Consider the following 17,364-nt stretch of genomic DNA (forward strand, 5'->3'; position numbering starts at 1 on the left):
ACTTGTCAGTTTGCTCATTAAAACTCCATAAAGCTGTCCAAGTCAGAAAAACAAAGACGGACTAACGAAAATGAATTTTAGTCAAATCGATACAAATTTTTACAGGAAACTTGCCATCAAAATTCTATGAACTTCCATCATTTACATTTTCAGTAATATTAAGTTAAATTAAAGTTAAAGATTACAGAGAAGATAACACAACACTTTCCTCTTTTCCTATTTTCTAGCGTACATCATCCCTCAATGTAGGGATTAGATGAGTTTTCCTGGACTTCAACCCCACCTCTGTTTATTTCAGGTAGAAAGAATTTTCAGTTTCTTATTTTCCCATCTGGTTTGCAATGAATCTGGAAAATGCCTCTGGTAGCTTCAATGCAGATACAAACTGGGCCACACAAAAAAAAAATTCCCAAATTATAACAATGCTATCATGCAACACTCCCAAGCAAGACATGACTTGTCATCTTTTTTGTTCAGTAAGTTCTGCATGGTCAAGAAAACATATCATTCTACTTGTTTTGACCCCGAAGGAACTCTCTCATGTGCATGTGAATTTCTGCCTTAACGACTAGACGCATTTTCTTTGGATCCTCCCATAGCAAACCACTTCGATCTCTTGCATAGTCACAAGCAGCTTCAAAGACATCCTACAAGATTTATGACATAACTTTAAAATGTGATCACTGAAAGATGTGAGACGAGAGAAATCAATCCAATTGAAATGTCAGATTACCCTTGAGGGAAACTCATCATAATAATGAGCAGGGGTCATCTCAACCCTATTCAGATCTGATTCCCACAATCTTATCTGTCAAAGTAACAACAGAATTTGAAACATTTAGGTCAGGGAGGTCAGGAAGCATTGATACATGCGATACATCTGAACGCAGGAAAGAACTATGACCTGATCACAGACATTTTCTGGTACGGATGGCATTCTGTCAGCAACCCGAGGATGTGCATTTTGCTGAAGAAAACTAATTATCTGCAAAACAGACAATCGAGAAGTTAGATGAGCCAGAATGACTGCAAAAGTAATTGAACAAACAGCAACTTTGAAAGAAAAAACTATTTAGGCCACAAGAATATCAGAAACAGTATGTAAACTTCACCCCAAAAAAAAAAAAGTCAATGACTTCAGGTAGAAAGAATTTCAGAAGTAGTGGGTGGCTGGGACCCAAAAAGAGGTGTAAGGGGGCAAATTATTAAGAATGTCAGAAGTTACTTGCATATGCATGCAGGTTAATTGACCACATTAGTCATTTTTTAATTGAAAAAACAGATCACCAGATCAACTAAATACTGAAATCACCTGCTCAGCAGTAATCCCATTCTCAAAAGCATTATACAAGCTTTCTTTGGTTATTGCTCCAACTATAAGGTTTGGAAGTTGATACTCTACCCTGCACATTAGCAAAATATTAAACAAAAGGTTTTATGACTGACCAATGTAGTTCAATAACAAAATGTAATTCAGAATTTTAACCTAGAAGAGACTATAACAATTTATCAAGCAGATGGCTGACTTACTTTGAGAAAAGACGCAAAATTTCACAGTGTAGCTTAGATGTTGAATAAGCATACATCCTGAAGTTTGTTTCCACTACAATAAATCCCTGAAGAGAAGAAAATGTAGAATGAGCTATGTAATTAGAGAACATAAAAATGAGACCTCATTTTGGTTTCCAGCAAAAATAATTTGACAAGATGGACCTAAACTAATAGAAAATTAACGCAGTTTACAAAATAAAATTATAATTTTTAAACAATTCAATCACACAATTGTCTGCAACATTCAACATTTACGGAGATTACAATGATTTTACTTATTCTTTCATATTCTTTATTCAGAATAAGAGTCGATGATTTCTCAAACAGCATACCTCTTTCCGTGCTGATGAATCAGTTAAGCTCATTGAAAGATTGGTAGCTAATTTAGTAGGTATAAACCAATTCTCTTTCCTGCCCTGAATTGTCATGGAAAACATATGAGAACTCCAGCAGAGTAATACTAAATTAACACAGATAACAAGCCTTTTCTGTAGCACAGACTAGTACAACCTGCTGAAGTTTGACCAATCCCAAGTCTGCAAAGTCTTTGATCATACTTTTTTGTATTTCACTCAGTGTGTTTAAATTATATGCCTATACCATGACAGAGCAAAGAGTACAGAAATAAAGTGAGATCTCAAACCACTGAGAATTCCTTGACATTAAAATTTTAAGGACCTCAAGATAGTGAGAAGTTAAAAGCAATACTAAGACAGGAGAAATTCTAGAATACATCTGTTGTACCATATCACCCATACAACAAGCAAATAATGTCATGACATGTGTGCATTTATTTTTTAAACTATCATGTAAGTGGTGGTTGTATTAAACTCAATTACACATGTCATGCATGCATTAATTGGTTGTAATACAACAGATGTATTCTAGAATTTCTCCTAAGACAGATATAAGCAGCTACTAAAATGGATAAGAGAACAAAAGACAATATTTAATGCAACAATGATACCAAAAAATGTCTGAATTTCTGTTAAAAACCAGAAGTATTAGCCAAACAGAAATCTATCATACTTCTTGAATAAATGGAATAACTGAATAATGTGCCAAGCCATAGAACGTATATGTGCTACCTCACCAGCAACGTGGAAACTAAGCTCCAGAAGAAAAGAAATCAGATCTGCTTGATTTATGCCTCGTTCCTGCAAGAAAATGAGAAAAGTTATGTAATATATTATTGGTATTATAGACCATAAGCAAGCATAGAGTCGTGCTGTCCCACATATACTTAGAACACCAGTGAACTTTTATCTCTATTACATAGACTAATGAAATACTGAAGAAAAAAAAATTTTAGTTCTACTTTGTATTAGCAGTTACTATAGAGATCTATTGAGAAACAGAACACAAATCAAAGAAGGCAGTTAATATTCTAAAAGAAAAAAGATATACATACTTCTAAATATGAACTCTTTAATCACATAACCATGTACGTAATATAAAAATCAAAGTTCTAAAATGAACAATTGGGTATCCTAATGAGATTTAAAGATAAGTCAATCCATTCTTTTGTCCTCCTGATACTTCACTCAGTTCAGTTTTTACAAAGAGATTCTATACCCGTGAATCAAAGACAGGGACGTGCAGAATTTTGATGCAGAGAAATCACTGAAAAGAATATCAGAAGCCACACCTGGGAATTGGAGATATATTCTCTAACGATGTACCACAGCTGTGCATTAGTATCCATCAGCTGCAAATTTAAACACATGAAAAATAAGTTCCACTAGCTCAAACAAGAGGGAATCCAAAGTCTTGTGATCAACACTCATACCAAAAATTGAAAACCACTCTCTGTTAATCTTGGGGCTTCTTTATCCCTGTAAACAAAGCATATAAATAACATGATACCAAATGCAAGAAGCAGGATTCTCAACTGTTTGCAACAAGAAACAGAGGATTACAAATGTGACAGAAAATATTACCTTCGACTCAAAAGACCACGCTGGAAAACCTTCATCATGGAAGAGCTGAAATTTGTTGGCCTCTCAGCTTGGGTTGAACTAATAAGTTGCAGCAAGAAACACTGGTTTAACACAATTGGAAGATTTAAGATAATGGCTTAAGCAATACCACAATTGTAATTAATTATGTCATTGCATCTGGCATGAAAAATCCTTAAGCATGAAAGAACGGAATAGCATTTCGCACCTCCCATTGTCCAATGGCATAGGCCTCAAGGTCCTCCAAGGTTGGAAGCCTTGCAGTAATACCAGAAGGCATTGGTTCCCTTGGCAAAGCTCCACTGCAAATTTAGAATCATTATTTTAAAACATAATATGTGATGACAGGTGCTCAAAAAAAAACTTGGGAAGTAACTGCAAAAGCCAATGCAATCTCATATCTTCAAGTTTAAGATAAGGAAATGTATAATTCAGATTTGAAAATTTTGAAGGAGGACAATCAATCAATGAATTATGATCATCAAAATTCTTAATTGCATGACCCTACAGAATACATAAAGAAGGGAATCATCAAAATCTCCTTGCACTAAAACTCACCCATATATTAAATGCTTCCGGAGGTTAGACTGGAATGTTGAATTTAATCTATAAGTGGTTTCCTTCTTCCTGTCATTAAAATGTGAAGAACATCAGGATAGGGCAAACAGTGCAAAATTAAATTTAAAATCTTTTATAAATTAAAAAAAGAGAGTACTATTGATTATGTTGGAAGACAAACATTCAAGCATATAGAGATACATCAGACTATAGACAGATAAAGCTGCAAAACTTAATATTTTTTAAATAATTTGCCAAACAATTGATAGCATATTAACCAGCAGTAGACAACTTATGTGTGAAGCTGTCAACAGATATAACCCAATTCCTAAGTAAGCTTTGTATTTCACATCCTAACAAGAGAAACTCATGACGACAAATCAAGATGTCGTAGCAACTAAGTTAGAGTAAATTAAGCTTAAAATATCTCATATCATTTAGGCACCTTTGGTTCTGGCAGTCAATAGAAAAAATGCTTATAGTCGCTTGAAATTTTCACTGATTTAGCATTCTTCTCATTTTCTAGCAGTCAATATTGAAAAAAAAAAAGAAAAAAAGTAAAAATATTTCAGTGAAATTACATACTTTTCCTCTGAAAATAATCTCAACTGAACCAACCGATCAATGGCTACCCTGTGCTTAGTGAACCCATCTGGAAGCACCCACTCCTCCATCATCTTAGCCGGTATTGCACCATCAATGTAGAACATTTGCATTACATACTTCTTTGCTAGTGGTGGCAGTGACCTGAGAACCCAAAAAAGAAAAGAAAAGAAAAAAAAAGCATCACTGTATCATAACTCTCGCAAGAAAAAATCGGCACTTAAAATACAAAAAATCTGACGTTTTGATTACAAGTATGCTCATCCAAAAATATGATGAAAATTTGCAAACGAAATACACAAAGTTTTTGCATTCCCCTATAAAAGAATCTGTTTCAAGTTATTGATGAAAACATAATTTTCATTTCTCTTTTTTTCTTTTTGCAAGTTTGAGTTCAGCAAGCTGTTGCCTCAACGAATAATCTAGTAGCAATTTAACAAACAATTACTTTAGTTACGGTAATTAAATTGACAAAAAAAATGAAATTAGAAAATAATAAATGTTTATTACCTGAGAATGGCTTCGCAAATGAAGGGATTCTCGTAGAGCCTATCGAGGTCTCTAGCGGTCAGTGACGCCACCATGTCCATGAAATTTTTCGCTATGATCTTCACCAGCGGCATTGTTACTGCCAAATTCCTCTTTTTTGGGATTTAATAACTTCAAGCTTTTGTAAGGGCTTTAATGATTAAGAGAATTTTATTATGAATGAGAATTTGGAATCCATCCTTTTTCCGGCGTTCTTATACTTCGAGAACCCCGAGTCTGATTAGTGTTGAGAGTAACATATGATGGAGCGAGCACGTTTATAAAAAGTAGAGGTAAATAACTAAATATCACGAATCACCTATAGTTTGACTTAAATTCATTTAGGTACAATTTTCTTTCATTCCAATAATAGAAGTCCTTCTAGAGTAGACTTCGGGCACCCCGACATTACAAATGCCAAACGGCATTTGCTTTCTTCAAATAGAATTCTTAAGTTTGGCATTTGCTTTCTTCGAATAGAATTTCTAAAGCCGAGTGGTCAAGGTCGAGTGGTGAGCTGCTGCTCTTAATTTAAATCCTCGTATTAAAAATACGAGGTCTCGATTTTGTCCTCTTTCAATTAAAAAATAATTAAGTGGAAATAGTTTTCTCTCGTAGAATAAACATATCTAAAATAGTAGTGAGAGTATTAAGAAATACGAGTACAATAGTAGATATCTCTTAAATATTAGTTAGGATCTTACGAGATGTGAGAGAAAAGATGAGTATATTCTTGAGGGGCTTACAAAATGTGGTGGAAATTTGGATAGTCTCAATAGTTGTCTGATTATAAATATTAATAATTGTTTGATGTAATTTTAATTATAAATATTAATAGTTGTGTAATTATAATATCCACGTTAAAAAAAAAATCTAATTTGTCAATAGTATTCCAAAGGCCAAAATTAATCTTCACATCTTTGTTTTTCTTTTGAAATATATGTAAAGGTTCAAATATTAATAACTAATAACAAGTATTAAAAAATATCAAAGTGTATGTGCAAGACTTATTCATTTAAGAGTATATAATTGGATGATTGAGACATTAATAATATTGGCGAAAGTGAGAAATCCGTAAAATCCCTCCGTCCTATTCACGGTCACTCAACCGAAGGACTGTCTTACAAATGTTTTCTCTTAGACGATTTAAACAAACATCAGGGTATGTTTTGATATTTATCGTTAAAAAAAAAAAAAAAAATGGTTGGACATAAGAACTAAAGAACAATGTTCTCGGGAGGCGAGGAAACAAAGTCTAATTATTGACCGTCACAATTAGATTGAAATTCAAGAGTTCAAAAACTGAAACTTTCGATAGATTAACAATTTCATAAATGTCATCAAAGATTCAGTGCATAATGTAGTTATTACCAAGCTCTATAAGAAGAAATTCTAAGGCTCCTTATAGTATTCAAATTTTCTGTATCATCACCAATGTCAACCAGTTCCGCGCAGTAAACTGTATTGGATTTACATCTCAGTTATCCAAGGTATGCTATCAAAATCTGGAAAACCAGATATTAGGTGACATTGAAGCTTATAAAACCTGAGCAGGGACGGAATAAAGCAAAAATAGCTTCTGCCCCTAAGACTCTACTGATCTGTATCAGGCTGTTAGTGGCATTAATAACCTTCCTGCTAATTGATTAGCTAACAAAATTTTGAGGTACAAGTTTCTTCCAAAATTTGCATTATCTCTTTGACTATGCTGAAGTGCCGGGCAAGTCCTGAGTAAGCTCACCAGGTCTGACAACGTGGGGGGGTGGCTTCGCAACAGGGGGAGGTGGAGGTGGCCTGTTTGGTCGTACTTTATCAACTTTCTCTGTGTCAATCTCAAACTGCAATATGCACATCAACAGGTCAGTAGTGAATGTGAAACCGAATAATATAGCAACCATGGCCTTAACAGATGACAAAAAACTAACCTTATAACCACAGCCAGCTACACAAGCATGGAAACATTCCTGTATAAAGAAAGGGATCGGTGATTTTCCCACCGGTAATGTTAATAAAGAATTACTCTCTCTCTCTCTCTCCCCCCCCCCCCCCCCTCTCTCTCACTATATGTGTGTGCGTGTGTCTTCTTTATTTGAGGATATTAGATTTAAAACAAATGCTAAGCTCCATAAAATGTGACATATCAATATTGGAATAGTGCAAAATCTGCATTTAGAAAGCACCGATACTATCCTTAAGAGTGCAAAGTTAGAATGAAAATAGATAATAAGTTCCAAATAGACTCGAGTATATTCTGATTTACCAAGTACAAACAACTTTTAATCTACTAAGGTGATGGAAATGAGCACTAGGATAGTGTTTGCACCTCGGAGCTCCATGCATGAACTTTCATTTTCAGAAGTTCATCTAAAATGTCTCCCATTATTATTTCCCAGCTCCTCCTTACTTTCTAGAGCTAATCAACTAGTTTCAAAGTACAGTTTTCTTCCAAATCGAGGTCATAAATTATTTGGAACCATTGAATGCTTTACATCTCCACAACTTTAAGTTCAGAAAGTAAACAAACCAAATCCAAAGTCACTGCAATGCATATTGGGCGAGAATACCTCAGAATAATTAGCAGCTCCAGGAGAGCGATCAATGTAAGCACTCCATTGGCGGTCCTTTAGTACAGGGTCCTTATAGCATATCTCATTGCACTCTGCCAAGCCTAGAAATATAAGTAATTATATCAAATGAAGCTTACACTGAATTATAAAATAATATATTAGGACTATAAAGAGAACTCCTAAAATAAAATATTTCCCTTCATGCCAAGATTCAGTGCATGAGCAGATCTCTAAAATCATGCAAATTACCCAGCCCTCAATCAAGAATGGGCTCTAAAAAAGTTGTCCTCGGACTATAAGATCAGGGCATTACAGCAATTAACTAGGTCATCAATTCAAGTAAAATGCCTCATATAGCAGCAGCATATAATCACCACTACATCCTAATAATTCATATTCTTCAAAGAAACAGGCTTCATATAACTGAAACTTCTAGATCCTTAATTCAAATAAAGCCATAAGAGAATTGCTTCTTTCGGAACTTTGAGACGATTTCGATGCTCATTGGATCCAAACATACAATCAAAAACATAATCTCAGTTCCACCAAGAAAAAACACAATTCTTCATCTAAACGGGCAAAGTAGGCTGAAATATAGAACAAAGCAGAGAAATGCTTACATTCTTCCCACGTCTCACCGTCAGCATCACATCCCTTTTTGCAAAATACTCTCCCTACATGATGAAACCATGCCAATTTGCTTTTAGATTTGAGACAACCAAAACCAATAGAAATGACTATGAAACCAATCAAAACCAATTGAATCCGAATTTAATCAACGGGTATGCTACAACATTTTAGATCTACTAAACTTAAGTTAGCAGATTAAGCCAGAGACAACAATGAAATTTCTGAATAACAATAATAATAATAATAATGAATGTGTTTCGATCATTAAAGCTAAAAGAAGTGCAAGATAAATGGTACATGGAATTTGCGTGAGGGCTGCAAATTTTTGAGTGCATTGATTTCCGCAAGGAGATGCCCATTGTTGCGGTATCATCTGATTCATTTCTCTCAAATTTTTCGCTTTGCAGCGGGTTTCTTTCACAGTTAAAGGAGGGGAAAACTGGAACGGACAGAGGATGATTCTTTGTGTAGGGACATTTTTGTCATTCGGTCGCTGTTATATCATGAATTATTTGCCGCCCGCGTTGAGTCGGATTCGGACCACTCTTGAGGTCGCTTTTGGTATTTTTTTTTCTGATATTTTTTCAGACATCTTTTTTCACATGAGATTTTCAATATTTGATAAAGGTATTTTAAAGGTGATTTCTGAAATTTGTTTTTTTTTTTAATCTTTTATTATACTTTCAAAGTTTGTATTTTAATAATGCCTTGTTTTTTTAATATGCTTATACAATTCAACTAATATATCTGCCATTAGAGTTTAATTGTGGACTCACTTTTATATCAATATGACTATAGAACATCTCATAATTCTGACTATAGTACATCTCATAATTCAACCCTCACAAATATAGAGGGTTATAACAATTTTACCCATAAACAAACCGAAGAGAAATCAACTGTCACCTAACTATATATAATTGTAAATGAAAAAAAATGTCTCAACACTCTTAACTCAAGTTTTCAAATTTAATTTAAGAGTTTCAAATCAGTGGGCCTAGGCCCACCGGCCATTTCTTTATAATGGTTGAAAATGATAATTTGATGTTTTATTTAGGGATCGTAACTGCCCACGAGGATGGGGACCCTCGAGGATTTTTTCTATTCAGAGAGAGTACGAGATCAATTTTATACGTAATTTCTTATTCGAAAAAGGGATAAAAATAATTATTTATTTAGTTTCTTATTCGGAGAAGGGACAAGATGAGGCGGAATCTTCGTCCCCGCTCCATTTTCCCATTTTTATTTTTTATTTTTTACATTATTAGTGAATAAATAATACAACTGGAGTTGTAAAATATTGAATATCAGTATAAATGGCAAATATCAAAATATTTATATTATTAAATTTTTTGGCTTAATTAACTAGTTGTAGTCTTAAATTTTTATTCAAGACATTAAAAAGGTAGGACATGATCTCGTTGGTTCAAAAGTTTTGTTTTAATTGTAATATTCATTATTGATATAAAAATAATTTCTTTTTCTTTTTATTGTAGAATTATGAAGATTGACGAAGATAATTATTCTGATAATTTGTATTTTGTGGTGTGACTTTTGTAATGTATTAATGTTAATGTAAGATATATTGTCAAACTTTACTTTTATTTAAATTTTTTATTCTAATATGACTACATTAAAATCGAAACTAAAAATATATATTAGTTATTCAAGAATTGGGGATCTTTATTATTATTCAGGGAGGGGACGGGGATTCCCTCAAGCAATTATGATGGGGACGAGGACATATGCAGAATATCGGGAATGGATACAAGGACATCGATCCCCTCTCCTCCCCTCCCTATGGCCATCCCTAGTTTAATTTCTTCCAACAAGGTAATTGAAGCAAATTGATATAGTTTGTTTGTGCTGGTTAATTTAATTAACAAATTATCTTATGAATAGTGCTTTTTTCCATCCTTAATAGTCATGATAAAGCCCTTTGTGAATTTACTACACTCTTTTTCAATTTAAAATTTTATTATCTAAATAATTTTAAAAAAAATTACCTAACCAACCCTTTCTTCTATTTATTTTCTTGATTTCACAAATTCTAATAAATTTATTCACATATTTCTTTTTAGTTGAAAATAATCAATATAACAAACTAAGAGAAACAAAACCCACTATTTAAAATAAAACATCAACAATTTTTTATCAATCATGAAAGTTAATGCATATAAAGAAATTAATTTTTACCAGACAAAAAAATTGATATCAAGAAAAAAAATTCTTACATATAGAAGGCATGAAATGTAGATCAATTAAGAAAAGTAAAAAAAAAAAACTGAAAAGAGAGCGAAATTAAGCATGTAGTTTATAAAATGTGAGAGTAGAGAAAATATGTAATTGTAAAATAGAAAGAAGAAAATTAGTGAAGGGTAATTTTAAAATTTTAAAATGAGTATACGGAAAAATTTTATGTATTCAAATAGTCTCAATCCTTTCAAAAAATTAAAAATAATACAACAGAAAAGGGGTATCAACGGGAACTTGAAGGGTGAGAGTAGCACCACTCTTCTCTTAATTTACTTGCGGTCCTTTTGACGATAGGAAAACATGCCCATGCAGTCGGAGTGAAGCCAGCAAAGGGCAAACTTGGGCTAGCAAGTCTATGGAAAATTACACGTAGGTCTCTCTATTTTTAGTTTATTTAAATATAATTACATAAATGATAAATCACCGTTTTCTTCTATCCAATTTAAAATTTTGGTACCTTATTTTCATCTGATAATCCCTAAAGTATAACTGTATAATTTATCACAAATTTTTTAGTTTAGCCCGTTTTAATATGAAACCTAGTTTCTGACGGCTTCGCCGCTGCATGCGCTTAAAAAAAAATAAAAATCATTTTTTCAACAATATATTATTTCATTTGAAACCAACAAAGTGATGGATAAAACATAAATATGGGATGTGCATTAAATTGATGAAGATTCAAGTAACAAGGATTGTGCTGATGTCTGACAATAGTGATATATAATGCATTCAAAATGATATATTATTGATGTGCTAGTTAGTTTAATTGATAAAATCTTTTGATTAATAGAAGTGATTTGGATTTTTAAGTCCACTGAAGAAATTTTATATCTAAATAATAATAATAATAATATTATAAATTTACTAAAATAATTAAATACGGATGTTCATCAATATGACTCTTAATTTTATTAGCAACCTTTTATCTATTTGTAATTTTATTAGCAACCATCTCCCAATAAGTTAAGTTTCATAAATTATCTATTTATTGTAAATTTATTTCTTTTAACGATTTAAAGGAATATTAATTAATTAAATAAATATAAGAGTAAAAAAATCCACCATAACCCGATCATTTTCACTGTAGCAATTCGTATGTTAATCCGACTCTCAATTTTTATTCACATAATATACAATGGCAGAGCCATTAATTTATCCAAAAATTTAGAAGAAATTTTCTTTCTAACTCAATTAAACTCGCATGTGAGAGATTCAAACTCTAGAGCTATTATTTTTAAAACAAGAGATTTTATAATCTCTCTCTCTATGTATATATTCATCATCCTGTTGATTTGATTATTTGACTACGCTAGTGATGATATTAAATGTGAGCTGGGCCATCCTATATTTGGCTTCTTTTTTTTTTTTTTTTTTTTAAACTGATTAAGCATCAGGTTACTGTATTACACAGAGATAATATACAACTGCTATGACAGCAGGTCATTACACTGATATTTACAATCAGATATATATACATGAGACTTATATTATTATATTTTTATTCTATGAAGTACATGCCCATCCAAATACCCCTCACGGAGGAGGGATGTCTCTACTACACTCGCATTTCGCAAGGGAGAAAGACGTTATAAGAAATCTCCACACGATTATATTTAATTGAGGGAGGTTGAGTCCGTAGGGACTCGAACCATTATCCTCGTAGTCATGCTTAACTTTGAGGGTAATGGTCCACCACTAGGCTATAAGCCCAAGTGGCTATATTTGGCTTCTTTACCGAATCTGAACGAATCTTCTCCACGATTCCATCAATTCGTATCTGATTCACGCACTAATAACAAGACAACGCTAAGAAAAAAAATAAATACAAAACAACACGAACCAAGTTGATGGATTGGCATTTTGTCCGCAGTGTGATGGGACATTGATCCAACTACTGCAAGTGGGCATTATTTTTTTCATGTCCGCATTTGTAAAAGAAATATAGGCACTGAGGCGCTGACTAATCAAAGATTCCATGCAGCCGTGGCTCCACCACGATTCAAGAATCTTGCTGGCTGGACGAAAATGAACCAATGAGATCCGTTAATTTTCCACATAATAAGAGAGAAAGATTAGCTCACATAATTCAGAAAACAGAGGAATGGAGAATCTCAATCTGCAGTGGAGGCTGTTGCCTACGCTAACACTGCTAGCTGCTTCTCTGTTCTTGCTTGTTTTTAAGGATTCTGCCAAGGTCTGATTGTCTTGATTACGTCTGTGTTTATGTGTGTCTGTGCATGCGTGTTTTTTTATTTTGCTCTTTTGAATGTTTTGTTTGGTTGACGAGAAAATACAGAGGAAACAAAAGAGGTAAGGAAGTGAAAATCGGAATGATTTTTATATAGAAAAAAAAAGGAGATGACAAGTAGATTATAGCATGTTTTGAATTAATATATAAAACAGTTTTCTTTTTTTTTTTAAAAAAGAAAATATCTGAAGAGATTTCTGGAGAAGTATTTCAAAGAGATGGTGTAAAAATGTTTTTTTTTTGGAAAGGGGAAAGCACATAAAATGTTTTTTTGCAACAAGCACTTTTTAAGTTTCATCCCTCTTTCGAACTAATCTTCTCGGCACAAAACAGAACATAATTGGTGTGTTCTGCTATCAAATTTGATTTTAGCCACTGGAAGGTGATCGCTTCTTTGTTGATTTATGTGTTGCAGTTATCTCACAGTGAGTGCAGTCTCCTTCCTTACAACCAGTACTGGTTAACCAGCAAGCGGATTGTGACACCAAAAGGAGTTATTTCTGGTGCAGGTATTTTTAATTTTGAAACTTGATTTTGCATTTCAAGTCCTGCAAGTTGAAATCGATGTGTATTTTGATTTTGCATTTCATTTATGTTCCTGTTTATAATCCTTCAATTGGAGGTCATTAGCCGTTTATTGTGAAATCAATCACTGTTAGAATGATTACTGTTTTTAGTGCTGTGCCTGGTTCTTTTACTCGAACAAGATGTTTCCTTCGATACACCATCTAATGAATTGATATTCTTTTCAAATGTGTAAACGAGCAGTTGAGATCAAGGAAGGGAATATCATATCCATTGTTTCAGAAGAAGATTGGCCTCGGAACTCCAAGACAGGACAAGTAGTTGATTATGGAGAGGCTGTTATCATGCCTGGTTTGATTGATGTGTAAGAAATGCGAACCATCTTCTTGATTTGACTATGCACGCATTTAAAAGATTATGCATGCGTTGTAAAACGTTCTGCTGAAAGTAGTTTTGGTGGGATTTTATAGAGGAAACTGAGCGGGAATGATACAATGATGCCTAAAATTTGGAAGTTTTGGATTCATATTCTTACTTGTGGTTGAGTGTAATTAATTCTTTTCTGCAATATGTGACCATGACATGATAGGCATGCACATCTCGATGATCCAGGAAGAACTGAGTGGGAAGGATTTCCTTCGGGGACCAAAGCAGCTGCTGCAGGTGAGAATTTTTCCACCAACCTAGTTGCCTCATGTAAAAAGTTGCATTTCTTTTCCGACGATTTGCTGCTTTTTATGATTTTGTATGCCATTGGATGACAAAGATATCTCCTTTTGGGCCCTGGAAAATGTGATCAGATCATGAGCAGGCAGGCTCTAACTTTACGGTGTTAATATTTTTCTACAGGTGGTATAACAACATTAATTGACATGCCCCTCAATAGTGATCCCTCAACTATCTCAACGGAAACTCTGAAATTAAAGGTATTGATCACTCTGTTTTATTTGAGGAATTTAAGTACTATCTTGATAATGTTGCAATTAAAGCGCTATCTGTGTCCTTCTTTTTGACTGGTCTTTCTGATAACGTTTCTGTTTTTGTGTTCCATAGGTTGATGCAGCAGAGAAGAGAATCTATGTTGATGTTGGTATGATCTTGAAACTGTCCGCTAGTGAAATGATTTGTCAAAGATTTCTGTGTTAACCATGCTATAGATCAACAGGTTTTTGGGGAGGTCTAGTTCCTGAAAATGCATATAATGCAAGTGCTCTAGAAGCTCTTTTGAATGCTGGTGTTCTTGGATTAAAGGTAGCCATCAGAGGAGTGACTTTTGACAGATACTAATTTTCTGTTTTCTGCAGTAAATTTTACTTGTGTTATTTAATATTGAATTATCATCTGACAACTGTTCTGTTTTCATTCTGTAGTCTTTTATGTGTCCTTCAGGGATCAACGACTTTCCTATGACAAATGCCAGCCATATTAAGGTTTGTTACATGACGTTTAATTTCAACACTTTCTAGTCAATTGAAAAACGGTAATGTTAGTCGTTAATGATCGATAACATTTCACGTTTCAGTTATTTTCTTTGTCTATCTCTAATGATGTGCATTCACAAATTAAATGACTCAGATACAAATAATTTTCCTTTCACTTTCTAGTATAATTGAGATTGTTCTCTTAATTTTTCAAACTTGGTTTCTCTAGGAAGGACTATCTGTATTGGCAAGATACAAAAGACCTTTACTTGTACATGCTGAGATGGAAAAAGGTTCAGAAAGGCATGTAAAACTCGAAGATGATACACTTGACACTCGATCTTATTCAACATATCTGAAGACAAGGCCACCTTCATGGTACTTTCTTTGTCTTAGCTGAAAAATCTTAACATGGTAAAATATGTTTCATAAAAACACAAGGAAGTTCAAATAGCGGACGTTTGTTAATACTTTTATGGCAAAATTTGTCTTATAATATATGATATTTTTTGTTTCATTTTACATAATTACTGCCTTTTTGGATCCCCAAACAGGGAGGAAGCGGCTATCAGAGAACTCTTGACAGTAGCAAAGGACACGAGGACAGATGGCCCTGCAGAAGGAGCTCATCTTCACATTGTTCATTTATCTGATGCTAGTTCTTCCTTGGATCTATTAATGGTATCTAAAATCTATTTCAATGTGTACGAATAAAATAAAGGGGACAAAAAGGAAATCCAGTCCATGATTTTTCCTGATTCCATGTGTATACAATACAGGAAGCAAAAACTAATGGTGACAGCATAACTGTTGAGACATGCCCGCACTACTTGGCTTTCTCAGCAGAGGAGATTCCTGATGGAGATACTCGGTTCAAATGTGCTCCGCCCATACGTGATGCAGCAAATAAAGAAAAATTATGGGAGGCTCTGATGGTACTTGGATTTTCCTGGCCACCTGCATGTCCTTGGTTCCTCTTTATTTTGTGACTGACTTGACACTTGATTCTAATGCTTCCTCCAGGATGGACACATTGATATGCTAAGCTCTGATCATTCACCAACCGTGCCAGAACTTAAACTCCTTGATGAAGGCAACTTTTTGAAAGCTTGGGGTGGCATATCATCTTTGCAGGTTGGGTATATTTGATTAAAAATTTGCTACCCTGCTAACGAAACCATATTACTATCTAACAAAAATTTATAATTGATCGTAAATTCGTAATGTTATATTTCTCTTATTGATATGGAAAGCAATGTGCATTTTCTTGAGATTTTCTGCAGTTTGTTCTTCCTGTCACGTGGTCTTATGGGCGGAAATATGGAGTAACTTTAGAACAGTTAGCTTCATGGTGGAGTGAGAGACCTGCCAAGCTTGCTGGACAAGTTTCAAAGGTACAAATTAATTTATCAAGTCAATAATTCCGCTAAAGTAACAGCCAGGGTACGTATTAGATGATACCATATTTTTCACTCCACGTTAATCTGAAATACCTTTTGCAGGGTGCCATTGCAATTGGAAATCATGCAGACCTAGTTGTATGGGAACCTGAAGCGGAGTTTGAACTTGACAATGACCATCCTGTACACATGAAGCATCCTGTATGTAATCGTATATATTCTTCTTCTTACAGCGACAGCCGACAGTCGTGAAAACAGCAATTGCCCTTGTTTTCTGATTTCTGTAATATCTATTATATGCAGAACATCTCCGCCTATTTGGGAAGAAGACTCTCTGGGAAAGTACTGGCCACAATTTCAAGGGGAAACCTCGTATACAAAGAGGGAAATCATGCTCCTGCAGCTTGTGGTTCTCCAATCCTGGCAACATGAACATACGAATTAGAATTAATATGTAATTTCCCATAACTAACCTCGAAAAGTTATTTTAATCTCTCTAATTAGATTTTCTTTTCCCCTTGTTGTGTGTTTCTTCAATTATCGACTTCGAATTACCTCATCTCTTCACACTGTTGTTCTCTCCAGATTTCTCATAGGTAGAGGATTAATCTCACTTGCTTCATCAAAAACACCATCTCTGTGAAGGAGGTAGAGTTTCCACCGCCCCAGGAGCTGATGGGGTTGAATGGCGTTATAAATTTGTTTAAGTTGTAAATCGTAGATATTGTTAAACATTTGACATCGAAAATAGTGTGCCTTTATTTCTTTGGGTTTATCCTCAAAGCCAAGTATACTGTGTGTGTGTGTTGTTTCTTTTTTTTTTAATATATATATGAAGAACAAAATTATTCTTAAAATAAATTATATATATATATATATATATGAAGAACAAAAAAGTATTCTTAAAATCACTGAAATACTCGGATTCGGGTGATGAGAGCACGTCAGCAGACGGGCTTAGTTAAAATCTGCATTTGAATTGGATAAGCTAGAGGGGCACAGTCTGTGAGTATGTATGTATAAAGAGAAATTCAAAAACACACGCACACAGGCGCAGAGGCTATCTCCAATTCCATAGCTTCTCAGTTCTCTCAAATGCAACTCTGCAATGGCAATCAT

The 17,364-nt window shown here is 34.0% G+C and overlaps 3 protein-coding genes across 6 annotated transcripts; 1 reads left to right on the forward strand and 2 right to left on the reverse strand.

Annotated features, from left to right (window-relative positions):
• Nucleotides 1-62: 62 nt before the first annotated feature.
• Nucleotides 63-5,466, reverse strand: LOC102607298 (general transcription and DNA repair factor IIH subunit TFB2). Of its 2 annotated transcripts, XM_006467754.3 has the most exons (15): nt 5,181-5,465; nt 4,653-4,814; nt 4,068-4,136; nt 3,718-3,811; nt 3,492-3,592; nt 3,341-3,386; nt 3,200-3,259; nt 2,640-2,708; nt 2,062-2,145; nt 1,884-1,967; nt 1,531-1,616; nt 1,313-1,403; nt 905-985; nt 734-808; nt 63-647 (listed from the first exon to the last, which is right to left on the reverse strand). In XM_006467754.3, exons 1-15 carry the CDS (start codon nt 5,291-5,293, stop codon nt 510-512), a joined length of 1,353 nt encoding a protein of 450 aa, XP_006467817.2. In that variant the 5' UTR covers nt 5,294-5,465; the 3' UTR covers nt 63-509. The 2 variants fall into 2 exon arrangements, with proteins under 2 accessions (XP_006467817.2, XP_024951371.2); XM_025095603.2 differs by lacking the exon at nt 2,062-2,145 and having other exon boundaries at nt 5,181-5,466.
• Nucleotides 5,467-6,578: 1,112 nt separating this feature from the next.
• On the reverse strand, nt 6,579-9,087 carry LOC102606813 (uncharacterized). Of its 3 annotated transcripts, XM_006467752.4 has the most exons (5): nt 8,693-8,982; nt 8,386-8,439; nt 7,763-7,866; nt 7,124-7,162; nt 6,579-7,036 (listed from the first exon to the last, which is right to left on the reverse strand). In XM_006467752.4, exons 1-5 carry the CDS (start codon nt 8,775-8,777, stop codon nt 6,902-6,904), a joined length of 417 nt encoding a protein of 138 aa, XP_006467815.1. In that variant the 5' UTR covers nt 8,778-8,982; the 3' UTR covers nt 6,579-6,901. The 3 variants fall into 3 exon arrangements, with proteins under 3 accessions (XP_006467815.1, XP_015382322.1, XP_006467816.1); XM_015526836.3 differs by having other exon boundaries at nt 6,579-7,162; nt 8,693-9,087; XM_006467753.4 differs by lacking the exon at nt 7,124-7,162 and having other exon boundaries at nt 8,693-9,072.
• A 3,517-nt stretch (nt 9,088-12,604) lies between these two features.
• On the forward strand, nt 12,605-17,106 carry LOC102631418 (allantoinase). The gene is made up of 16 exons (XM_052434740.1): nt 12,605-12,845; nt 13,315-13,408; nt 13,668-13,788; nt 14,014-14,087; nt 14,274-14,350; nt 14,478-14,514; nt 14,590-14,675; nt 14,795-14,854; nt 15,075-15,223; nt 15,400-15,526; nt 15,625-15,780; nt 15,869-15,979; nt 16,129-16,239; nt 16,348-16,446; nt 16,549-16,699; nt 16,831-17,106. Exons 1-15 carry the CDS (start codon nt 12,753-12,755, stop codon nt 16,675-16,677), a joined length of 1,524 nt encoding a protein of 507 aa, XP_052290700.1. The 5' UTR covers nt 12,605-12,752; the 3' UTR covers nt 16,678-16,699; nt 16,831-17,106.
• The last annotated feature ends 258 nt before the right edge of the window (nt 17,107-17,364 follow it).

This window comes from Citrus sinensis, chromosome 2 (assembly GCF_022201045.2).
Source record: "Citrus sinensis cultivar Valencia sweet orange chromosome 2, DVS_A1.0, whole genome shotgun sequence".
Classification (NCBI taxonomy): Eukaryota; Viridiplantae; Streptophyta; class Magnoliopsida; order Sapindales; family Rutaceae; genus Citrus; species Citrus sinensis.

Bases quoted from the DNA above. Each gene is read 5' to 3' on its own strand.
- LOC102607298 (XM_006467754.3), bottom strand. From the start codon at position 5,293: ATGCCGCTGGTGAAGATCATAGCGAAAAATTTCATGGACATGGTGGCG. The intron at 3,812-4,067 runs GTGAGTTTTAGT...CTAAATTTGCAG, and splicing joins CGGAAGCATTTAATATATGG to TGGAGCTTTGCCAAGGGAAC. The intron at 1,968-2,061 runs GTTGTACTAGTC...ATGACAATTCAG, and splicing joins GATTGGTCAAACTTCAGCAG to GGCAGGAAAGAGAATTGGTT.
- LOC102606813 (XM_015526836.3), bottom strand. From the start codon at position 8,777: ATGAATCAGATGATACCGCAACAATGGGCATCTCCTTGCGGAAATCAA. The intron at 8,440-8,692 runs GTACCATTTATC...TTCATCATGTAG, and splicing joins AGCCCTCACGCAAATTCCAT to GGAGAGTATTTTGCAAAAAG. The intron at 7,867-8,385 runs GTAAGCATTTCT...TTATATTTCTAG, and splicing joins CGGTGAGACGTGGGAAGAAT to GCTTGGCAGAGTGCAATGAG.
- LOC102631418 (XM_052434740.1), top strand. From the start codon at position 12,753: ATGGAGAATCTCAATCTGCAGTGGAGGCTGTTGCCTACGCTAACACTG. The intron at 14,351-14,477 runs GTATTGATCACT...TGTGTTCCATAG, and splicing joins CGGAAACTCTGAAATTAAAG to GTTGATGCAGCAGAGAAGAG. The intron at 14,855-15,074 runs GTTTGTTACATG...TGGTTTCTCTAG, and splicing joins CAAATGCCAGCCATATTAAG to GAAGGACTATCTGTATTGGC.